General features: G+C 37.7%; 1 protein-coding gene across 1 annotated transcript in view; it reads right to left on the reverse strand.

Moving 5' to 3' along the window:
- Window positions 1-14,501, reverse strand: part of ush2a (Usher syndrome 2A (autosomal recessive, mild)) — a 219,274-nt gene that overhangs the window by 190,341 nt on the left and 14,432 nt on the right. The window contains exons 4-8 of the mRNA XM_084393685.1: window positions 8,742-8,877; window positions 7,085-7,148; window positions 6,689-6,983; window positions 5,495-5,679; window positions 2,715-2,936 (exon numbers count right to left, since the gene is read on the reverse strand). Of these exons, the coding sequence (XP_084249811.1) occupies window positions 2,715-2,936; window positions 5,495-5,679; window positions 6,689-6,983; window positions 7,085-7,148; window positions 8,742-8,877 (902 nt within the window). The remainder of the gene's footprint in view (window positions 1-2,714; window positions 2,937-5,494; window positions 5,680-6,688; window positions 6,984-7,084; window positions 7,149-8,741; window positions 8,878-14,501) is intronic.

Genomic DNA, 14,501 nt, shown 5'->3' on the forward strand with positions numbered 1-14,501 from the left:
AGCCGAAGTAGCTCTCCTGCTCCAAGTCTAACACCCGTTTCACATATATTTCGTTTGCGGTGAGTATTTTTTTTCCGTACCCATGTTAACAGAGCTTTCACACTGCACGAGGATGCAGTCCGTCGATGATCGATCTGTTCCAGTTGCGGTGCGTATACAGCAGTGCAGAGATCGTTCGTTTCTGCACCGAGTCTATTTCTGCTGTGCTGCAAACGCTGAATTAAAGTGACAGCGCATGTTTCGTGGTCAAAATGAACACCGATTGACCTGAAAATGTAGTAATTTCACCATAAGTGCGATTAATTAAATAAAATGTAGTAATCTCACCATAAATTTATTTAATTAATTACTACTTTTTCACTTTAAGACTGAGTTAAAGCAAGGAAAACTACAATTTACCTCAACAAGGCGACATAATGAACAACAACACTCGTCTTATTCGTGGAGGTGGAAAAACAAGTTCTTTGTGACATGCAAGATTTATTGTATTAAAATTTAAATACAAAAGATTTTAATATAAGTACATGGTTAAATATTTTACCACTTGCTTGAGCAACTTAATATATAATTATATAGAAGTAATGTATTGAATAATACATTGTTTAAATTGTGTTTACGTGAACGCGCGTTCACAGCAGTGGTGCGTCTGACAGGATTATTCTCTCCAATAAATGCATCATAGAAATAAAAACTTCTCATAAAAAAAGCCCATTTAAAATTTATATATATATATATATATTGGTTAGTATTTATAAATCTTTTTTTAGTTGTTAGTTAAAAAATAAAACTATTTAAGCTCTGGTCCATTAATATTAACAAATACTTCTATAAATTTAACAAAGGTTATTTGCAAAAGTCAATTTTAAAAAGATTTAAATATGTTTATTTATTTTTTTAAAGAGATATCTTATGTTAACATTTTTTAACTTTTACAAACCATTACCCTCCCAGACAACCAATTTATGTGACAGATAGATAGATAGCGTCTGTGTCAATTTTCCCCAAACCAACCAACCCCCCCCCCCCCCCCCCCCCCAAACCTGTAAACCTAGGGGAAACACTGTAATCTGTCATAATAAGACTAAGAACATGTATTAAAATGAAAATGCTAAAAAATTAAGTCAAAAAAGCTCAAAGTTGCTCTATTATGTCAAATCATTTGAATCAGTGTTCACTTTAAATGTTTTTTTATTTATTTTAATTATCCAAATGTATCATTTTTAGGTCAACTTTAATTTTTTCAGGACACTTGGAAATATGTAGCAAATTTCAACAAATCAACAGGGTCAGCAACATCAACGGTTCCTGACAAAATCTTCCTTTTTCATTCTCTAGATCTCTCTATCAATCTTCCATTCCATCATTCTCTCTGTGCATGGCTAATAGGACTTTCGCATTCAACATTTATAAATGCCAAAGGAAATATCAACGGTGTGTCGTAATGTACAACAGCAGACCTGACAGGTCTCCATCAGACGGAACACGCACCTGCAGGTCACCGCTTTAATTATTCATTCTCAACGGCCCTTATTCAACATTATCATCCACACATCTTTACACGGCTCCCTCTAAAAACAGCACCCTTCACCTCCGTTACTCAAACAAACAACTTAACAAGAAAACAAGAGAGGAGGAGAGTGGAAAAGAAAGAGGGCTGTCATTATTGCTGGAGGTTATTACGGTATGAGCGTAAAGCAAACACTAATGCTCCCAGACACAGCTTGACACCCTGTCAGAATACCTCAAAGGCGGAATTTACGCACATTTTAGTCCCCAAACACACATACATCCTCTTCTCAGCCTCTCACATGTTTGAACTGTCAGTCTCCCTAAGGGGGTGAATCCACTACTGTTTACTCTCTGCCTTTGTTTCTCCAGCGAAGCTGTTGCGATGCCTCAGAGAGCAAAAGTAGAGAGCCATACAGGGGAAAAAAAGAGAGAAAAGGCGGGGAGGATGGGGGACACCTCTGAATGTCAGAGGATGATGAGATTTCACAGTCTCTAAATCTCGATTTCGTCTGTGCCAGTTTAACTAGCTCTTAATTAAAGCTGCCTTCTCTCGCTCACTCAGACTTACTCGCACAGCGAGAACGAGCCAGGTTACAGCTGCCTGCATAATGACATAATTACCATAGTCGTAAGAACAGTGGCTGTTTAATGTCTGAAGGTATACATGGATATAACACCATGTATCTGCTTCTGAAGAGACAAAAGAACAGATTCAACATCCTTGAGAGACGCGGAAGAACATTTCAGACTGATTAGCTGCTTCCCTGAAGCATCGGAGAAGAACACAAGTTCTGAAATCTTCCTGCCAGTGATTTCCAAATGTGGCATCCCCACTGTAATTACAAGACCATTAACAGGAAGACAAAATCTGTGTTAAACATGGCATTACTCTCTGCGGCTAATAACAGACATGTCATACTGTAGATCCCCCAGTTGTGTCAAACTAGCAAACATAATTTTTCTGCCATCTCCACTTGGTCTTGAACCTAAAAAGTCTTTCACTTTATCAAAGTCTGAATTATCCTGCCATATCCGCCTACTGATTTTCTCATCAAACACGGAAATCCAATCAAATTAAACCAAAATCCACAAATGTATGTCAAATTTTGTTACTGGAAGCGTTAATCATGGGGCGAAAAGGGGAGATTGTGTCAGGTGATGCTTGATTGGGGTTGGCAGGTGTCAGAATGCTGCTGGTCTCGAACCTGCCGCTGATGGTGATCTCGTCCACGGCATAGTAGCGATGGCGGAAAGGAACCGTTGCCTCTTGAGTGTGGTACTGGCCGTGGAAAAGGATTCTCACATGTGTGGCTCTCACAAACTCTTGTAGGGCGGCACTGTTGTAGAAGTCGTTGTAGTCCGGTCGCAGGTTTGGCTCGGGTGTTAGCATGCTGAAGGTGATATTTCCGCGGGAGTATGGTATGTCACTGAAACAAAAGACAAAAAACAAAAAAAACTCAATTTAGTTTGCAATTCACCCTTCGCAGGGAGTTTGATTGACAGGCGATCTGACCAATCATAATCCGCAATCCACCAAATCCGGTGCGACAAAGCAGTCAGGAGAGATTAACATCGGTGGATTTGAACTTGAAAACCGGTGTGTACTCAAGTCTTTCCGCGATTGAAACAACATTCATTCTGATGTTCATTCATGTTTATTTGATGCTATAAATCAACTAGAAAAAAACTTCTTAGAAAAAAACAAGCTTTAAAATAACCTAAAACAGCTAAAAATGACGACATATTGTTAATTTGAATTTGTTTCCCCAGTTTTGGAAAACCTATATCCTTTATATGAGGGAATTTATAAAGTGTGATTTCCAGACCTAGAAAAGTCATAGAAATTTCCATAATGAATATGAATTTTAAAGTTATGTCAAGCTCTAATATATTTTCAAGCAAAAAAACAAGCAAAAAAACAAAAACAACAAAACATCCCATAATCAGAAAAAAAGGGAAATGTCATGGTCATAAATGCATTGGTCATTGAAGGTATGAACCCTGAAAAAACTATTTTTAGCATTTTTGGTGCTTTTAAATGACTTTCGTCACAAGTAAAAGAGTGGCCAGCGTAATTCTTCAGCATTTCCCCTTGGTAGAAAGTAAGCCTTGCAGGAATGTGGATGTGTAAATGATGACACTTTTCATTCTTGGGTGAATTAAACCCTTTAAATTGTTACAAACAGAAAATGTAACCTATATTATCCTACTGACTTATAAAAGAAAGAAAAAATAATAAAAAATCCTGCGTCTTAAGCTTTGAATGTGTGAGTGATTGAAAGAGACCGAAAACTTCAAGTTTTGACATAGCAGTGTAACACGTTGTCAGTTTGAAAATGAAATATGTCACAAGCTACTGAAATGAACAAACATCAAAGAAATTGGAAAAGCAAAGGTCTTTCCTTTGCATCTCAGAACTACTAAGAGGAAATTTCACTAATACAGATTTAAAATATAGTTCGGGGTTTGAAAGGGTGATTTCTTAAAGGGCAGGAATAAATAGGGTGAATGAGAGAGTTCTCAAAGTCTTTCCAGGGGCAGGACAGGTATAGCCCCTGCTGCATTATTCACTCTCAAGAAAGATCCACAGAGCGCTTCTGCACGTTCCAGCCCTAATGCTGGTAGACTTATCCAGGACAAACCTGTGTGAAGAAAGTATTTTGTCACAATCTCTCTCTCTCTCTCTCTCTCTACCTTTGCTCTCTGTGTCTCTCTCTCCCTCTCTCTCTCTCTCCCTTTGCTTTCTGTGTCTCTCTCTCCCCACATACTCTGATGTGACATCTAAGTGCAGACCCTTAAGTCACTGGCTCTAACATATTGTTTGTAAATAATGTAAATATTCGGACAAGTAAAATAGTGAAACATCTGGTCAGTGGAACCAAACTTAGCAGGATGCATAGGCTACATTATAAACATATTTATCATGAGCTAACTTAAAATGTAGTATGATGTTAGGTAGATCAGTGGTTCTCAACCTTTTTTACTCTAAAGCCTTCCATTGTCCTTCCCATATAGTTGTTTTCAAACTTTTTATTTAAATTAACAGAAACTGGGAGTATTGATATATTAAAGTAATTATTATATAAAAAAAATTTAGTTTACATATATATTTTTTGTGTTTTCTTTTAGTACTTTAGAGCATTTAGAGTTTTATTAATAATAATTAGTTAATTCATAAAGCAATTCTGCTGCACACTTAGAAGTTTAGGAGCAAGTGGGCCTGGCCCCCTGGTTGAGAACCACTGATGGTATGTGCTTCAATATTGCTTTTCAGATATCAAATGACTGTAGGAAGAATTACTAGAACTCAAAGAACACTCCTCAAGAAAATTGCTCAAAGCACCACACACAGTATGAGGAAAAGGCGACAAACTGCCAGTGTTGAGGGTAATTTACTTTTTTCAAGTAACTAGTAAAGTAACACATTACTACAAACAAAATATCTTTATTTATGTCATTCTTTGTGAAGTAGCTACTTAATCGCATGATTTCAATATGACTAATGATTTTGTGAGGGTCAATTATGCATGTTTCTGTATATGTACCATCAACGAAGAGACATGAACTGCAGTTTATCGTCATAAATAGTTACTATAACCCTCTCAGCCCAAGCCCATTAAAATAACTGTCCTCATTTTCTCTGTATGCATGTGAAACCAGGTGCTTGTGTGGTCCATAACAGCTAAGTCTCTCTGCTGTCTTGATTGCAGCCAAGGACAGCAGAGATCAGATGTGTGCAGCCTGGACTGCAGCCAAGAACAGCATTTTCCTCTCTATTCTCCTCCTAGATCCTCCAAAAGCTCCTAGACTCCCACTAAATGACAATCCACTGCTTTTATCAAAGTGGGAACTTGTCTCAACCCACTTTGATACAGCTTACCTGGCAGGAATCATTTGTTCAAGGACTGTTATCAGATTCAGAAGCGCCTGTGGATGGACTAACGGACATATAGAGCGTGTGTATGTGTGTGTGTGTATACAGTACCTGGGCAACTGTAGACAGTTTACAGAATCAGAACGATCCAAAGGCCCGTTATCCTCCATCCCAAAGTAGCTGCAGTTCTTGGCCAGGAACTGCCAGTCCTTCCATTCTGAGTTCCTGATCGTCTTCCTTTGAATGCGGACTGCTTCGGGCTGAGCGTTGAGGAATTGGAGAATCACGTAGAAAACCTGTAAAGGAAGCATGCAAAATTGACAGAGGGTGAAATATGCATGAAATACTAAACAGCAATGGATTATCTATTATCTGCACAGCAACAGTCAATGCTCCGCTGCCTCCTAAAGCACGCCGGCGCTTTGAAGAACAGCTTGAAGCACCGCTTTACTCTTCCCTCTCTCCCTCTGTGGCTTCATTTTGAGGAGTTTGTCGAGAAACTGGTTGCAGCTTTGACTAAGTGGACACTTCAAAGTCTGTGTGGTGGTGTGTTTTATCTGGTATTGAGAGGAGAGACTGAGGCAGAGCTGCATAAATCCTCTACTTCTTTACAGCTGGACTCTCTGCTCGGCTTGGCTTAGCCACATGGATGACTGAGCGACTCACTCAGACACACACAAAGGACTTTAGGTCGGCTTTAGTGTATTCAAATGGAAAAGACGCTACCCAGTGTCTGGATTTGAAAAAGCAGCCACACAAATAGACAGTGGCGGGTTGAAACTTACTTTAAATCAGTTGTTAAGAACTAAGGCCCGGGGCCCACTAGAGGGCCTCTGCAAACTTCCAGAGGCATCCCATTAAGTCTTAAAATGATTTAAATGTTGTTATATTAATTACAATACAAAAAAAAAACTGCTAAAAATTAGGACGTGTAAAATTAAACTGACATATTTTTGAGTTTATTTATTTTTATTACATGAGGTACATGTATCAGGTACATGTACCTTCAGGTACATATCAGCTTAGAAATTAGGGTTTTCGAATATTGTCTTGGACAAATTGAGTTCAAACCATATGGTTTCTTGATTCTCTGTAAAGTAAACTAATATCAAGTTAAACTAACTTTAAAGCATATAGTGTTTTCACTCTTGATGCTCTGTAAACTAAATTAATATCAAGATAAACTATAAATCCTAATAAATACTCTTCTAAATGCACAGCATGAACGAAGTAGGGATTTTTCAGGCCATTTTTGTTGGTCCTGGAACAACATTCCCAACAAGCCACTCTTTGGTGGGTATGTACCTGGTACTGTCCATTCTCCAGATCTATAGTGATGGTTATTCCTTTGTCCAGCAGCTCTAAAGTGGGAAAGATGGAGGAGATCCAGGTGGTTCCGATGTCATTGTCATTGATGTAATGCAGTGGGTGGGCGTCCTGGTTCAGGCGGAGCACTTTGTTATGGGTGGTATCATTGGCTGCATTGGGGATGCAGTACCTCTCCACTAAGGGATGCACTCTGGGGTGGCTGGCGGGGCAGCGGCATGTGGACTGGGTGTGTAGTTGAGGGAATTGCCCAGCGTACACCTCTTCAATCTCTCTGAAATACAGAAATGCATGATTTAAAATTGTTCATATCCATGTTTCTAAACTGGTTTTGCTTCAGCGTCTGATGTTAATGTCCTGTGACCTTATGCTTACCTGTTGGTTAATGTCTTTGGATAAAATCTAAAATCCTGCATCCTTCCAATGAATTGATTTGACCCTGGGGAGAAAAAGAAAGGAAAGTCAATGGCCGCTATTGAAGACGGTCTGCAGGATCCATAGCAACTAGTGGATTACCTTATCTGTGTCTTTATTTGAGTTAAAGAGACACTTGCTGCATGGTGGGATCTATTATGCTTATTTACAGTTCTCTGTGAGCATTAATCCCACCGGCAGGACGGGCGGCATAGATCCAAGCCTAAACGTGTGGGTCCATCTACATCACCAGATAAGATATAATTCCTTCTGTTCTAATAACTGGCTCTGTTTGAGATGTTATATGGATGTTTGCCCTGAAATCTTTTCATCTTTGTGTGCTGAGTCTGTGTTTTATATGAGATATTGTTGCTGTATTTAAATAGCACATCTTATTCATAAAAACATGAATTAAAGAAGTTTGTATGCATATATGAAAACGCAAGACAAGACATGCCAAGCCAAAGAAAAATTGAGCATTTATATTTAATGATAAAAGCATTTCATACAGACAACGATGACTTGATAAACCAGTCTGTACACCAGAAGAGAGATTATTCAATATTAAATGACCAAAAATTTGGGGTCTGAGATAATTTATGTTCTTGAAAGAAGTCTCTTTTTCTCACCTTACTTGGTCAAATTTGTATTTTTATGCTCTGGTCAAAAGTTTCAAATGGCATCATGTTTGTCTGAACCCAGCATTGGACTTTAAATCTTATAAGAAATCCTTCCATGCTTCGTCCACATGAGTTCTACATGAATCAAACAAGCATTTCAGACCCCTGGGCTCGGGATGTAGAGTTTATAATGTGTGCAAAATGGATTACACAGACTGCAAGTTTCATGTGAAGCTGTTCTGTGTGTGCATGTTTGACAGTAAATGAGGTATGCTCTCTTTGAAGACTATATGCAGTGGGGTTGCTTCCTTGTTCTTCTGTGCCATTTAGGAAACGAGAGAAACTAATAGCAGTGGTAACCAATTTTTTATGCCCTCTAAGAGATTTGGTCAAAATTATTGTCATTTTTGCACTAACAAACACAGCAGTGTTGAGCTTAGATTAGAATGACAGCAGAGTGAACTTAAAGAAACTTTAGCAAGTCTATACTATTTGTGGATGTGTATTCAAAATGTGTGTGTCTGTGTGTGTGTGTGTGTGTGTGTGTGTGTGTGTGTGTGTGTGTGTGTGTGTGTGTGTGTGTGTGTGTGTGTGTGTGTGTGTGTGTGTGTGTGTGTGTGTGTGTGTGTGTGTGTGTGTGTGTGTGTGTGTGTGTGTGTGTGTGTGTATTTCATTCCCTGGGGGTATTACAGAAATCCCATCTCATCTCATTTATGAGGAGATTATTTGTTGCCATATGGTCACCCCTGACCTATATAAACTCCAACTATGATTAGTTGCAGGCTTATGAATATTTCTATAATGGAAAAATGTAACATGTCTGCAAATTAGTGTGTCCTTTTCTGCACTCAAATCGAGTGATAGGAAACTGTGTGATTCTGAGGAGAAATACTGTTGGACGAGGACAGTTACAGCTTTGAAAAAAAAAGCTAATTCAAATCAAATATATAAATGTGCATATTAAAAACTGAAAGATGTAGAAGTACAGAAATCATTACCGTTAGAACTTCTACCGATCCACAGAGCACTCTCTGAGGTGATGTCATCAACAGGTCCTGCTAGGGTTTGTGTGTCCAAAGCTGTGCCATCCTCCTCTAGACCATTCAGGAACAAGCTCACACTTGTGTCATGCATCTATGGATTCATCAGGAAGAATAAGAATGAGTGCAATGCTGATTATAAATAAACATTTCATTCAATACTGAAATATATTGCAAAAAATTGTATTTCCAAATGTAGTATATTTATATGTAATATTTATGTTTTCTATGGCTGATGATTGTGGATACTCTTCTCAGAAAACGCCCCTTCATCATATTCATATTTGCATGTTCTTTCACAATCTCCTTTTAAAAAAAGGTGCATGGAAATAAGTCAACTAAAAAAATCCATAAGGATGAAGGCAGCGTTAGACTGGAGGATGCTTAAGCTGCTCTCTTTCATGGCCACTGATTGAAAACTGTAGAGAGGCTATTCTTGAAATCTCTAACCGGCCAATGACTTGCTGCTGAGATCTGAAGCAACGTCATAGTGATGTAAATGAATCTTGAAGTGCTTCATCCCATTTACTAGCCCTGCAGACTCTTGAAAGAGCTCTGGTACTCCCATTGTTGTCTTTTTTCCCCTTCCATTCTAGTAACTGTTGCTTTGGGACAATAATGAGGGTATTTTTTCAACCGTAGCATAAAAGTGTTTATGACAAAATATTTAAGCTGATATTGCACATATAAGATGGTTGTGATTCAGCCCAAAAAGCACACGGTTTTATGCAACCGTTCAATAAACAAATAAATAAAAAAGTTAATATTGAGCACTTTTTCAGATGAATGTGACAAGTTATTTTTTAGCCAACGAACTTAGTTCCAAATAAAACCGACAATCAAGATTAATGTTATCAAGCAACACACAGACTGAAGGCAGCAACTACAACATTCAGCTATGATCCAAGGAGGCCTAAAATGCCTGGAGACATCAATTCATTAGCGTTCCCATTCCTGACCTCATGGCGATGCTGATTGGCTGATGGCACCACAAGAATGTGCAGAGTCCCGAGCCCTTTGCTAGTGATATGTCCAAGACAGCAGACGGGGAAAAATATTACATTCAAGTTCAATTTGTACTCTTATAAATTAGGCACTGATAAAATCTCTTATAATATAAATAAATATATTTGAATGTAAAACAAATGTTCTAAGAAAACAATAATAGCACATTTTTTAACAGAAAAAGGTGTTTTTGCTGCCACATGTTGTTGTTACAGCATCTAGCAGTAGGGGCTAAGGCGCTATGCTAACCAGCCAAACATGGCTGCTTGTATTCTGGCTCCACCTGCATTCACTCCAGCAGGAAATTGGACTATACCATTTCAATTAGGAATGAGGGGTCCTGCTTCTTCTTGTCACATTTCATTTGCAGTAGTTTCAATGCTTAATTTGTGCATTACTTTAGTTGTTCTAAATGGGTTTTTGGTTAAATGCCTAAAATAAGGTCTGTGGTTAATTCAATATATTTTCACATTTTATTCTAAAACATAAAACAAAGTAATACCCCACTCATAATTGTTTTAAGCTTCTAAAAGTCTTGAAAAAGGCGGTTGCTTGCAAGTGACTGAGGCTGGAATTTTCGTCCGATTTTGAGCTGAATTCTGACTCGTGCGACTCATTTTCGGGTCGTGCCCGAAATGTCGTGAGTCGTTTGTCGTGCGTCGTTTGTCGTGCAGTGTCCGTGCAGTGTACATGAAGAAAAGAGGCGATTAACCTCTCCCGACAGGCGACCATCCGAGGATGGTCGGATGAATTTCTGGCATTTTGGTCGCTCTTTGTGACTATATCGCACAGTAGAAGTAGAACCGACTTCCTAAAACTCAATGTTTTTTCCCTCATTGCATGCAGCAAAAAAGAAAACCAAAAGAGGGAGATCTTTAAGTTCTGTAGCTATCAAACTAGCTGCAAATTGCTGTTGCTTACCTCCAGTTCGACCTAATTGTTTTTAGATAATTTTCAATGAGTAAGCAAGCTTCTATCTAATCTTTTATTATTATCCTTGCAGCATATAGGTTATGCAGTGATGTGCTGTGCAATTATTGTGTGGCAAATTAATTATAATAGGCTATAAATTTAATAATAAAAGTAGGCCTTCCCTAATAATGATAATAATAAAAATAATAATAATAATATAGTAATAATAATAATAATTTAATACATAAATTGGAAATGCTAAATCCTCTTGATATTGATAGCTGATGATGATGCTTGTTTTGACAATATCTCTGGATACACGATATGGTCTATTGGCGCAACCCGGCACGGGGATTTATCGCACATATTTCACACGTATAGCGTGAGCAGTCAAGTCGCAGCTCGACGTTCGGACTGTATAGTGTGAGTGCACGTTTAGAGCACATAAATCGTGAGCTTTGGCTTTACATCGCATGAGATCTACTTGTTCAGTGTGAGTAGGTAACCTTGCTGAAATCGCACAGAAATCGCAGTGTCTGCCCGCCTTAAATGGTACAGAGGTTGTCTGAGACATTAAACGCAATCACGCAAAACAGGAAAACTCATCTACTTACTAATACTTTGTTGTTTTCTATGTGCTCTAGCAAATTATTTTAACTAAAACTTTCCAAATTGTAGATTTGAAAGAAAAAATTTATATTTTTTTGGAAGCCGGTGCCTACGTTGAAGTTGTGCATCCATGGTGTAATGCATCTAGCCTAACTTTAGCTTTTTACTTCTGGAAATTGTATTAAGGCTTCAAAAGTTTTTTGTGAAGATTATCTTGATCAACAAAACATGTAAATGTCATTATATTTAGTTGGTCACATAGCTAATTTTCTGCAATAATCCAAAAGCCAGTGAAAAAAATCCTATTGGCTTTTTGTCAAGGGAATCAAGGTAATGCTTCATGTTACAGTATGTGGCTTTTTATCCCAATGCGTCTTTTAAATGTCTTGGAAAAATTTGTAAAAACCATGATGTATGAATATGGTATTAAAAAGCCACATACACTGCTCTTCTGAGTTTATTTTATTTATTTATTTAGCCCATTTTTATGAGCCCCGGCATGTTTATTTTAAAGGTGGAGAACAAAAGTCCTTTCTGTTTTGAACTACTTGTGTCCAAAGTCAATCACTAAGTTAGCTCATATTTGTTAGAATGCATGTGCAAAGTGTGTGTTTGTAGTGTGAGTTTGGTCACTGGTCTGACCTGTCTGGAACGCTGCCTTATGAGATCAAACTGGTGTGGAGGTGGTTTCAGCTCTACAGCAGATTAATAACTGGACGTTCTTTGGAGCTCTTAGTAACGTACTAATCAGCAGGTGCTGACATCTTAAAAGCTCCTCTCTGCTTTCAAATTGAAAAAGGGATATTTAATCTGCACAGGGATTTACCAGAATGTGCAACAAATTTATACCATTATTTATATAACAATGGCTATTTAGCAAAGGTCCAACTAGCAGCAGACAGAAACTACTGCTGAAACTAACAATTATTTATTCCTAAAGTATTGTGGTTTTACGTAAAGTAGGCACAAAAACAATATTGGAAATGGTGGGAAAAGTACTAAAATGTACGACAATGCCAAACGTGTAACTTTATCACTAGCTGACATTAAGAAACAGTAATTCTGCACAACAAGGGATCACATAATGGAAATGCAAGCTAATCATTCTTTATAATTTGAAGAGAAAGATTGAAACTTGCAAAAACTGCTTGTTGAATGGGTTCAACCCTTAAGACCATGAAGTCATGAGAAGGAAACAGAAGATTATTACACTTTATATTAGACTCAACAACAGCAAACTCGCAGCCCATAAAATTTGCCTCCAATGGTTTAAATGAAAGCAAAAAATATCAGGAAGAAAGATGGAAAAACCTGGGGGGGAAAATAATCATAAAATATAACCTCTTTAAACTGAAGCAGACCGTCTGACAACATGAGATTTATGAAATACTTAAAACCCTTTTCATGTGTTAAAGAAAGACAATTTAGCCAACAGGGAAAAACAACAGGGCACAATCTTTCGAAAATCTAACTGGGGGCTTTTTATATCAGTGATTTCATAATTCACACCAAAAACAATGTTGTGATCTTTGGGCTTGGACCATAAAGCAGGGCTAGATACAAGCTTAACCTGAAGCCAAGTCGTCTGCAGCAGCGTGAGTGACAAACCATTCCATGATAAAGCCCTTTCCATTTCGGCACTGGAGGAGCTGTCAGGGCCTCTAGAAATATTCCACTCTGGATGAGGGTATCAGCGCGAGCAATCCTCCTCTTTTAACGCTGATACCTGCCGGAGCCCTGCCCTTCTATCTGAATGCACACTCTCTCCCGCCACCTCATACACACTCACACATACATAACCGCAAACATGCGAGATGTTTTATTTATGGCTTATAGCAAGGCCTCCCTGTGATTCTTATCATTTAAATGAAGCAAAAATGTTTTCATATTTGTAATTTGTTACATTATCACATGTTTCATAATGCACCGAGGGGCCAGTGTAGTGATGTGAAATATAACTAGCACAGACAGGAAGTGTGCAGCGTTGCTATTGATGCCAGGGCTTCTCTTCACTGTCCACCATTACAGCGCGAAGAAAACTGATGAAAAGCCAATTTCAGCTTTATCACATTAACACAGCCATGAGAGAGAAACATTTGTTCTACTCAAGTACACTAAAGATACAATTACCAATCTCACATATACATGTTTTATATCAGCCTTCTTTCTCCTGCTGTGAGGATGGCAACAATATGTGACCCTGCCTGTGAAAACCCAGCTAAAGTCATTTTTTTGTGATTCAGTGTTTTTTACATAAAATCATCCTACACAATGTAAAGAACATTCTGTGAAAATATAACCTTGATATCTTTAAAATTGACTGAGTAAGGCCATGTCAAAGATTTGCTCAAATTCGGCCTCAGAAAATCATATTTTTGAGAAATTCCAATTTAAAGATAAGTTATTTTTTAAAACTGCAACACATTTGATCCATAGTTATCCTGCATATGTGACTTATAACACATTAAAGCTGAGATTCTCCCCTTTTTAGTGATATATGACACATCAGTGGAAAAATTCTTAAAGTTTTGTAAAACAGATCTATTTATTATGATGTACATGTCCAAAAAGCTAAAAGCATAAAAACATTGAAATGAATGGGGGTACCACAAGAGCTTTATCGTAGCAACAATTACCATGTCAATTCAATGGAATGATTTGTATAACTTTATTAGTAAAATGAAATATCAGTGAAATGTCAATAATATATCAATTAAATAACATACCATTTCTCATTCTCTGAAATTATCATTCTCTTACTGGCCCACGGTGTAACATTGAGTAAATCTGGAGTAAAAAATAAATAAACAAATAAAAAATTTTAAGGGATAGTTCACCCCAAACTACAATTCTGTCATAATTTACTCACCCTGATGTTGTTCCAAACCTGTATGAGTTTCTTTCTTCTGCTGAGCAAAAAATAAGATATTTTAAAGAATGTTTGTAACCAGACAGTTGACAGCACCCATTGACTTCCATAGGTGCCGCCAACTGTCTGGTTACCAACATTCTTTAAAATATCTTATTTTTTGTTAAACAGAAGCAATAAACTTATACAGGATTGGAATAACATGAGGGTGAGTATGAGTATGAGTAAATCATTTTTGGGTGAACTATCCCTTTAACAGGTCAGTCTCAAACTTTGTACACATTCTAAAATTGTCTAGATGCAAAATAAAATCCTGAGTGACA

This window comes from Rutilus rutilus (assembly GCF_951802725.1).
Source record: "Rutilus rutilus genome assembly, chromosome: 21".
NCBI lineage: Eukaryota > Metazoa > Chordata > Actinopteri > Cypriniformes > Leuciscidae > Rutilus > Rutilus rutilus.